This window comes from Bison bison, unplaced genomic scaffold (assembly GCF_000754665.1).
Source record: "Bison bison bison isolate TAMUID 2011002044 unplaced genomic scaffold, Bison_UMD1.0 scf7180017862979, whole genome shotgun sequence".
Taxonomy (NCBI): Eukaryota; Metazoa; Chordata; class Mammalia; order Artiodactyla; family Bovidae; genus Bison; species Bison bison.
In genome coordinates, this window is record NW_011493551.1 from 1,982,082 (window position 1) to 1,993,102 (window position 11,021).

The window sequence follows — 11,021 nt, forward strand, 5'->3', positions numbered from 1 at the left end:
TGGAGAAGACTCTTGAGAGTCCCTTGGACTGCAAGGAGATCCAACCAGTCCATCCTAAAGGAGATCAGTCCTGGATGTTCATTGGTAGGACTGATGTTGAAGCTGAAACTCCAATATTTTGGCCACCTGATGTGAAGAGCTGACTCATTTGAAAAGACCCTGATGCTGGGAAAGATTGAAGGTGGGAGGAGAAGGGCATGACAGAAGATGAGATGGTTGGATGGCATCACTGACTCAATGGATGTGAGTTTGAGTAAACTCCGGGAGTTGGTGATGGACAGGGAGGCCTGGCGTGCTGCAGTCCATGGGGTCGCAAAGAGTCAGACACGACTGAGCGACTGAACTGAACGGAACTGCGGGTTAGAGAGTCTACTTGAGAATTGTTTAGTCTCTACCAAGTAAGTATCATTTTGTTCTCTTGCCCTAATCTCACTTTATTAAATCATCTTAATGGCAATAACACTCGCTTTACTGAGTGTGTATTTTGTGCCAGGCGTTGCTGAATTCTTTATGTACATTGTCTCATTTACTCTCACAAAAAACTGCATGAAGTAATGTTCTTGCCATATTATAGGTAAAGAATCTGAAGCCTATACAAATGAACTTGCCCCAAGATATATAGCTATTAAGGCTGCAGACTAAAACCTAGTTTAACTGAACTCAAAGCTCATATTCTTACCACCACTACACCTCTCGCCAGCAAATGTTTACTAAATACCTACTGGATGCAAGGTAGTCATTACTGTGCAGAAGAGAAGGGCGGGGGGTCACAAATACATTAAGTTTGGCCTTTGTCTTCCAAAAGAGAAACTAGCTAAAGAAGTAAGACAAAACATATGAAGTAAATAACTAAGATAAATCACATTAAATGTCAACGTTTTAGCAATGTCAATAAGAGTTCAAAGGAAAAAGTACATTTGTCTGAGTTAGCCAAAGAAGATTTCGCAGAGGAGGTAGGGTTTAGGCTGGGCTTTGAACAATGGCTAGAATTCTGACTGCTGAAAATAATACCCATTAATACAAAGGTGCTAAATCAGCAGTTCTCATCCGGGAGTGATTCTGCCTCCTCCCTTGAAAGGGATATTTGGCAATGTCAAGGGGCAGACACTGGTTACAACGGGAAGAAGGGTACTGGCATCCAGCGAGTAGAGACCAGGAATGCTACGAACTCTCTCACGCAATGCACAGGACAGCTCCCCACAGCAAAGAATTATCTGATTTAAAATGTCAATAGTGCCACCTGAGAAACTCCAGGCTAAATGCATGTCTTTGGGTATACACTATGATGATGATAATAAAATTGCAATATCTTCTTCAAAAAAAAATTTGTTCCTTTAATAAAATCAACATCAAAAAAAAAAAAAAAATCTAGTACTGTAGTCATTGTGTAAAAGAAAGGGATGGCAGGCACTTGGATCTGTGGACCTGGAGACTAGACAGAGTTCAGATCTGGAGCCGCAGGCTGGGGAAAGGGTATCAGAAAACAGAACTGAGCTGCAGAAGTAGACCAAACTGCTAAGAGGACAGGCATGGCGGGGAGGGGAGGGACAGGCAGAGCCTTAGGACAGAGCACTGAAAAAACATGGAGAGAGGGAAGGGGAAGCAGACGACAGTAAAGCACTGCAGAGATGGAAAAAATTTAGAGGAAGGAAGAGAAGGAGAATAGCGTGAAGTCATGACACCCACAGGTGTTCCCAGACAGAGCAAGTGAACAGGGAGAAGGTAAAGTGAAAATACCACTGCCTAAGCCAGTGGGAGGTCATTCATTATCTGTGGGCCTCCACTTTTCTGAATCATTAACATTTTTGAGAATCTTATAAAAACTATATATTCTCTCTTCCAGAAAGATGTTCATATGCACCTACACATAAAACTCCAACAATAATACCAGGAACTTTATCAGAGCCCTTAGAAAGTCCACAGTAAACAGGAAGAATCCCTGCTCTAAAACTTCTTGGTAAAATATTAAACTAGCTTATTTTTTTAATGCATTTCTTTCTTCTAAAAGTAGAGCTGTCGACATAGACAGTATTTCTTGATTATCTTCAAAAATGAAAGCAATAAAAGGTGTAACTACTACAAACAAATGTATCCTTCAAAAATAACTTATGCTTGGTTTGGACTTAGATGATACAAGCAGAAATCTTTAGACACACATACTCCAAACCCTGAACTTGCCTCAGTCAGTCAACTGAGCCTACAAGTCAGAGGCAGCATGGAAGGAAGAGAGAGTTCACATCGTTCATTCAAGGATAAGTAAGAAGACCACACTGAAATCTAATTTCCTAGAAAAGAATAAAGATTCATTTGTAAGGACTGGGCTTTTGTTCTTATTCTATTGCTTATGTCTCAAACAGTAAGTATGCTTGTATTTCAATGGTAAAATGAGCATATCAAACCAGAAATTACTTCATCTGCCATGCAAGCCTTATAGAACCAGACCAAGTCTTGCCCAGTTTTCGTTAGTAACAATTACTGCTGCTGCTGCTGCTGCTAAGTCACTTCAGTCGTGTCCGACTCTGTGCGACCCCATAGACAGCAGCCCACAAGGCTCCCCCGTCCTAGGATTCTCCAGGCAAGAACATTGGAGTGGGTTGCCATTTCCTTCTCCAGTACATGAAAGTGAAAAGTGAAAGTGAAGTCGCTCAGTCATGTCCGACTCTTCGTGATCCCATGGACTGCAGCCTACCAGGCTCCTCCGTCCATGGGATTTTCCAGGCAAGAGTACTGGAGTGGGGTGCCATTGCCTTCTCCAAGTAACAATTACTTCTGCCTGTTAATGCTTTAACAATCACAATGTGCTTTCAAAACATTGTTTTAATTGAGACTCATTAGCAATCTAAGAAGTAGATACAACTGTTAATATTATCTCCATTTTCGGAGGAGAAAGTGGGCTGAGAGGGAGTGGCTGGTCCTAACCACAGATCCCCTGGGCTTTCCAGTGAGCCATGGGGCTTCCTCAGAGAAAAGCGCAGCAGATGGTGCCCTCCATCGGCTGAGCCTTGGGCAATCAGCAGTCTCAGCACTAAATTATCCTTTTTACCCTAAACATCCTTAAAAACATGTTGTATGATCTGATTTCCAGAGTCCTTTAGCATGAGCTCTTTATTTGGAAAGCCTAATTGAATAAACAAAGCTAAAGTCTACACAGAAAAATAACACAATTGTTCCATGTTTGCTGAGCACCTTCTCAGCACTCCTGTACTTGGTTCCACAAGTAGTTTGCACTTGCTTTTAATTTGCTTAACAAGTACTCTTAAAACATCCTTCCCACGTGTCCTGTCTGTCTGAGGATTCAGCGACCCTGTGGGTCTGTGTTCACAGCTCTGCCCTCAGCACCTGGGACAGTTCTGAGTCGATGTTCAGTAACCATCTGCCACATGAACTCCAGGGTAAGGACCCAGCCCTGTCATTTTTACATCACTTCCAAATACCACCATACCGCACTAGGAATTCAAAACCTGCTGCTGACTGACTAGATGCAGAAAGGAACGACATTCACTAAGACATACGGGATAAGTGCAATTAGTACCTTTTTTCCCCTCTTTCTTCCCCTCAGGCCATTTCAGTCTTGTTGGTGTCATCATGACAGCTGGAGAGCCAGAAAATAACTGCAACAAGAAAATTTTAGAGTGGCTTAAATGTCCTAATGTCATTCGTATAAACAGATTTTGCTAACAGAGGAATTATTTACTTGTTCAATTTCAATATAGAGAGTTTTAACAACATATTCATATCTCACTAATCTTAACTGTTTTATTGCTGGCTTAATGAAGTAACCATTCCTGGAAGGATGATTCCGTGGCTAATGCAGTGTCAGGCAGGCCTGGCTCAAATGTTACCCAGCCTGTGGAGTCTCCCAGTCAGAACTGCTGCCTCCAGCACTTTGTGTGTGGGTATTTCACTGCATTTGTCACTTCTGCCTATGTCTGGCTATGTCCTCCCTGAACTTGAAATGTGTTTGTTGAATGAATCAGTGAAAGCCTACAGAAAGAAGACAACCAGCATAAATGAAAAGATAGAGAAAAAAGGCTGAATGGCCCAAAGAAACAGAGTAAAACAAATGACGGCATGTTAATTTTCTTCTTTTCTACAGATGAACACCCACAAAGAAAAAGTACAAAGAACAGTATCTTACCAAGTTCATATTTTCTTTGCTGGCTCTCTTCAATTCACCAATGGCTACCGAATCCGGAGTAGGGTACTTGTTTTTCTTTTCTGACATCATCTGATTTCCCAGGACCTTCCGCTGATTTAGGAAAAGAAAATATGTGATTTATAAACAGCTACTATATCTGTATTATATATATCTATACTGGCCTTCAAAACTACAGTTTCTTAAGTTAAAAAATCTCAGCTCTCTGATAAAGAGTCCCACAGGCATCTTACATGAGAGGTCAAAGCACGTTACTAAAAAACCTAAGATCATTGCCTTTCTTTAGATGATCACTATTCTTCTTTAAACTATCTAAGGACTGAAACATTAAAAGAAACTTTATAGTTGATTTAAACCAACTAATATGGGCCAATTACAATGTTTCTGAGGCCATAAAAGAAATGCCAGTTACCTACCAGTATAATTTTTTCCCTAAAGACATGTCTCTGGCAGCTTTTAAGAGTCCCTCCTCCCCTCCCTACTAAGAGACACTTAACACAAGGTCCACTCTAAGATTTTGCTTCCCTGTCATGTCTTCCTCACACAGGATTGGAAAATTTGTAAAAATTCTCTAAGAGCTCCTATTATAACCACAAGAGGATACGGGCCTTCTTAAAAAGGTCATGTGATTATACTGACATTCACTGCAAGACTAAAAGCCCTTTCATCTCTGAACAGCTTAGAAGCTGATGTAACCTACTGTAACAGCTGACAGTGACAATTCTACCATCTTTGAAGAAATCCTCTCTTTCTTCTCCTTAGAGAATAAATTTGAATTCCAAAAAAAGAACATATCAAAACTAGAACATTAAACTTTACAATATAAACATCAGTAGGAATATTCTGATGCAATAAATCATTTACATAAGAGGAATTTTGGAGGAAAAAAATCTAACCAAAAAAAGGTATCAAAGCAGGAAAGAAATCAAATAGCTAAAACACAGAAATGCTGGAAAAATAAGGCCAGTCCATCTTCCTTTCAGAAGTCAGATATCACCACATAGTAAGCTGAATAGGGCATGCCAGGAGTCATAGGACTAGCTATAAAGCTTCCACTGAGTTTTTTAACAGACCTTTCACGATTCCTTTGCTGTCAAGCAGAAACCTACATCTATTATTAGCTTGAAAGTCTCCTTATTTACAACGAAAACACTTAATCCTTCTGTCCTACGAAACTCGCTAACACTGTGTTTAAATTATTGTTCTGAAATGTTTTCTCCTGATAGAATTATAAGCTCTTTTATAATTCTAAAGTTTTAAATTCTCTCTCAGTAAAGAAGAGGGCAGATGCCAAGAGAATATTATATTCTTACCTTTCAAGCAACGTTTAGCAATACTTCTAGAACCAATAGCAGAAGAGCTCACTATGAAGAAAAAACTACAGCCATCTAACTTCATTTAAAGGAACATTTCTTTGACTACTATTACTTTCCTTATCACCAATCATCTCTATGACCAAGAAGAGCGACAGACTCTCCTTGGTTTCTTTATGCCTGGAAATTTGATCCCCATCATCAGCTATCTACTGCCACCTGCTGGCAATATGCCTTAGTTACAAGTTCAGATCTTCCAGAAGACCGGGGTAAACTGAATATACAATGATGGCAGCAACAGCACAGAAGTATATGCTGCATTTGCTTTAAAAACAAGATTTTTAATGAAGTTTTAGACGAAGAAAAGAAAACAACTGATCAAAATTTGGGGTTTACCTAAGAGTCACTAGGCTATTGGAAAATCTATTTCTAGTGTCTGTCAACTTTTTCACTTCTCCGTAACTTCAGCAACCTGCACAGTAAATCAGGAATGAGGACTCTGTCCTTAGCCCCAGACGACAGCAAAGGACCTTTATTTCTCTTACCCCTTACTTTTCCAATCACAGAGTCCCTTTCTCTGATTTGAAACACAGCAGAATGCTTTGAAAATTAAAAGCATTTCCAAATTCTATCCTTCTCTCTTTATAAGCGAACCCTTTATAGAACCCCAAAGAATGGAACAAAACTGTTTATGCCTAAGAAGAGCCAGATTGTTAAGTTTTCTCACGATCAACACTGAAAATGACAGCACAGCACGCCTACCTTAATGAGGCCACTGAAGGACCGTGAGCGAGCCCTTTTCCGCACCGGGGGAGTAGAAGGCTCACGTCCCGGTGTCTGGGTCCCAGAATGCTTATTAAACTAGAAGCAAACATACAGAACATTTTGTTACAGTCTCCCATCAAGAGACAGCATTCTGTGACAATTAATAGCTAAATGTAAATACCCAGAGACGTCCAGGAATAAGTCAATGTGTACATACATGGATTAGTAGGTTGGCAAGCAAATCACCAAGGCAGAAATTATGCCACCAAGAACTCAAATTTTATTAAATTAGCCTGAGGATAAGTTAAATACTACATACCCCAAAGCAATAAAATTGGAATCAGATCAAGCTTCTAGAATTAGATCTAACCACCAGTTTACAGCAAATACAGAGGACTAAGGAACATCTTAAATAATGCCACAGGAATGCAATCAGCAAAATCCTGACTGTAGGAGACAAACAATCTGCCTGCTTTCACAAATCAAGTGCAAAGAGAGCAGGAGGATGAGTATGTGTGTGTTTAAACGCAATGTGGTATCTAGACTGGCCCCTAGAACAGAAAAAGGATACTAGTGTTAAAACTGGTAAAATCCAAATAAAGTCTGCAATGTTAATAGTAATTACTAATGTTAACTTCTTAGTTTTGACAACTAAGGAGGAACACTAGCTAACATTAGAAGGAACTAGGTGAAAGGTATGTGGGAAGTCTGAACTATCTTTGCAATTTTTCTCCAAATCTAAATCATTTCAAATTTAAAAGTTTAGTCAAACAAACAAGCTTCAGCAATTTTTAAGGAGAAAAAAACAGGAAGGGGAGAGAAGGGACCTATGTATTAAAAGAAACCTAGTAGCTGTACCAGCTTCCCCCAGAGAATGCATACCCTTTGGTCATGCCACTTCTAGGAAATAATCTGCGAAGAGAATACTTATGAACAAAAATGTATAAAGTAAAAAAATGCCTAATTTCCCCAATATGTGCCACAGAGGACAAACTATATATATCAGGTTATATACAATGAAATATACAAGCATTAAAAATGCTTATAGACTTTTAATGACATGGAAAATATTCTGCTATAATGTTATATGAAAAGGGTAGGGTATTTTAAAAATGGAATATATATTTTTACCTCAATTAAGCAAAAAAAAATGAAATATATATTCATGGAAAGAAATACAAGAAGGAAATACTTCAAAATGTGACCAGTAGATTATAGATGATTTTTAACTTCGTCTTGACACTCTTCTGGAGACTCCAATGTTTCTGCAGTGAGTATTCGTTATTTTTATAATGATGGAGAATAGTAAGGTTATAGCTTTTTTTCAAAAATGAATGGCCACATTTTAAATGTAGGCAAGGAGTTTACAAGCATGCATGAGAAAACACTTATGCTGTAATGGTTAATGAAAAAGGGAGAAATGAAAGTATATGATACGATCACAACTATGTCAAAATATATCCATAGGAAACAGACTGAAAGAATATCCAATATGTAAACCCTGGTAGGATGAGTGATTTATTTTCTTTTAATCCTTCTCTATAATTTTCCAGTTTTCTAAGAAGAGCAAAACTAAAGCTAGTTTTTTCCTTTGTATTATCTTTGACCTCAGTCTTCTTGGTGAGATAAGTCATTTACACTTGTCCTACCTGAATTACTGGCTTAGTTTCTACCAAGAATTAAACCATAAAACTGCTTTAAATCTGTAGTATTACTCAGCCATAAAATTCCAGTCACAGCACAATTTGCTAGATCTCAAAGTAACTTCAAAGAGAGTGAAAGAAAAATTTCTCTTAAAGGACTTTGTCAACTGTTAAGAACAGTTCAGTTCAACATTTTCAGAGAACTTGTTTTTGTCTGGCCCCATGCTTGAGATAAACTATAAAAAATAAAAATAAAGACACAGACTCATCCCTCAAGAAGGTCCCAGTTGAATAAGAAGTCAAGAGGCTGACCTTGCCTGTTTAGCTAAAATTCAAGAAGGGTTGAGACAAAATAAATTTCCTGAGAAAGAAACTAACCATGTCATCAGTATTTACACTCTGAGTCTCAAGATGGCAAATAAGAGACCCAATTTTGTTCCCACAGCTCCAAAATAAACAAACTTAGCCACCAGAATAAGTATCAGACTAGGCTCTTGATTTCGTGTTTTCTGACTGCAAACAACTTCCTGGTGAGAGCTACCACTTCTGTCCTGCTATGCCAGCCACTTTACATAGATTCTCTCTAATCTTTACGACCATGGAACATGGGCATTACAATTACCAACAAGAAGTCTGAGATTCAGAAAGACTGGGTTATTTGCCAGACTTAAATGTCGTACATGATCAACTTAGAAAAACTAACCACACTGGATCCTTCTGTTTACTCAAGAAATCCAAGAGCCTCCACCTCTTTCCCTAGTCGGGCAGCAGACAGAAATCACCACCGACGGTCCATAGACAAGTCTGTTTTCTTGACTAAACCAAAGCTTGGCCAGTAAAAGACAAAAACTAAATGAAATTGTTCATACTATTCCCTAGTGATTCCACAGGCAAAAATCACACCCCAAAGCCCGTCACCCTCCCTGCCTTCCGCACCTGTCTGATGAGCTGTTTCTTCTTCGCCGACTCTGGCATATTATGAACGTGTTGGAACAATTCTCTTAGTGCCTCTTCCGTACGCTGCTGGGTCTCCTCCTGATGAGAGCAGGAATCAACCCGGTTCCATTTTTGAGATTTTGCCAGTTGGAAGGACCTGGTTTGACATGAAGCTATCAGATCAAGATCATCCTATGGAAAATTTAAAAGAAAAGTGAATTAATACGTCTTGCCAGCTTTGTTTCCAGATTCCCCCAACCCTGGAAGAAAAAAAAAAAGGGAGGGTGAGATGTGGGGTACATCTCAGAAGTAGGAACAAGTAAAACCTAAACTATCATCAGATAAAGAGAAGCCTACAAATAAAGACTGTATCAATAGCCTACTCCCATGACCTGCCCAGAAAACCTATATTCATTTAGAATACTGCCATCAAAAAATATATTTATATAATAGTCCACTATTCAGAGCATCTTTTAATCTCATATTTCTCACTGTTATCCTATGGGTTAAGCAGGGAAAGTATCATTATTACCATTTCACTGAAGTAAAAACTGAAGTTAAGTTGTATCTAGATACTGAAGTGACAGACCCATCTTGGAGACCAGATTCACTGGTTCTTGGCTGGTGCTCTTCCCCACACATGACAATATGTGATAACTACACAGCAGTAGTAGAGAAATAAAAACAACTTTCTAAGAAAAACCACACTCCAGTTAAACTAGTTAAAATAAAATACTGTTTTCCTGGTCACACCAAATATTTGCTGAATGAGAGGTAAAAACCAACAGGAATAGGAAAAAAAAGCATAAGATGACAGCTTAAAGTTTCTAATCAAGACAGACTAAACAGAAATCATCAAAAAGTGCTTGTGACTTTTTTTTAACTTCTCACTTTTAAAGCTCAATAACCATATGTAATCTTGTTAATAGGAGAAGGCAATGGCACCCATTGCCTGGAAAATCCCATGGATGGAGGAGCCTGGTGGGCTGCAGCTCATGGGGTCGTGAAGAGTCGGAAACGACTGAGTGACTTCACTTTTCACTTTCATGCATTGGAGAAGGAAATGGCAACCCACTCCAGTGTTCTTGCCTGGAGAATCTCAGGGACAGCGGAGCCTGGTGGGCTGCCGTCTATGGGGTCACACAGAGTGGGACACGACCAAAGCGACTTAGCAGCAGCAGCAGCAGCGATTGCTTTCTAAGCTCGTACAGTCTTAGGTCTTTTAGACATTTCAGTGTTACCTTACCAAGGAACTTCAAAGAATGTCTTATATAAAAATGTACTTTCGTAGCTAAAAATATTTAGATCAGTCGCTCAGTCATGTCCGACTCTTTGCGACCCCATGAATCGCAGCACCCCAGGCCTCCCTGTCCATCACCAACTCCCGGAGTTCACTCAGACTCACGTCCATCGAGTCAGTGATGCCATCCAGCCATCTCATCCTCTGGCGTCCCCTTCTCCTCCTGCCCCCAATCCCTCCCAGCATCAGAGTCTTTTCCAATGAGTCAACTCTTCACATGAGGTGGCCAAAGTACTGGAGTTTCAGCTTTAGCATCATTCCTTCCAAAGAAATCCCAGGGCTGAGCTCCTTCAGAATGGACTGGTTGGATCTCCTTGCAGTCCAAAGGACTCTCAAGAGTCTTCTCCAACACCACAGCTCAAAAGCATCAATTCTTCGCCGCTCAGCCTTCTTCACAGTCCAACTCTCACATCCATACATGACCACTGGAAAAACCATAGCCTTGACTAGATGAACCTTTGTTGGCAAAGTAATGTCTCTGCTTTTCAATATGCTATCTAGGTCATAACTTTCTTCCAAGGAGTAAGCGTCTTTTAATTTCATGGCTGCAGTCACCATCTGTAGTGATTCTGGAGCCCAGAAAAATAAAGTCTGACACTGTTTCCACTGTTTCCCCATCTATTTCCCATGAAGTGATGGGACCAGATGCCATGATCTTCATTTTCTGAATGTTGAGCTTTAAGCCAACTTTTTCACTCTCCACTTTCATCAAGAGGCAGATCAGGTGGTCTGGTATTCCCATCTCTTTCAGAATTTTCCACAGTTTATTGTGATCCATACAGTCAAAGGCTTTGACATAGTCAATAAAGCAGAAATAGATATTTTTCTGGAACTCTCTTGCTTTTTCCATGATCCAGCGGATGTTGGCAATTTGGTTCCTCTGCCTTTTCTAAAACCAGCTTGAACAT

General features: G+C 39.7%; 1 protein-coding gene across 2 annotated transcripts in view; it reads right to left on the minus strand.

Annotated features, from left to right (window-relative positions):
• ARHGAP19 (Rho GTPase activating protein 19) overlaps window positions 1-11,021 on the minus strand; it is a 71,661-nt gene that overhangs the window by 5,540 nt on the left and 55,100 nt on the right. Inside the window, exons 8-11 of one of the 2 annotated variants that reach the window (XM_010833048.1) lie at window positions 8,814-9,005; window positions 6,232-6,330; window positions 4,139-4,249; window positions 3,533-3,611 (exon numbers count right to left, since the gene is read on the minus strand). In XM_010833048.1, the coding sequence (XP_010831350.1) occupies window positions 3,533-3,611; window positions 4,139-4,249; window positions 6,232-6,330; window positions 8,814-9,005 (481 nt within the window). The remainder of the gene's footprint in view (window positions 1-3,532; window positions 3,612-4,138; window positions 4,250-6,231; window positions 6,331-8,813; window positions 9,006-11,021) is intronic. The other variant, XM_010833049.1, reaches the window with a different exon arrangement.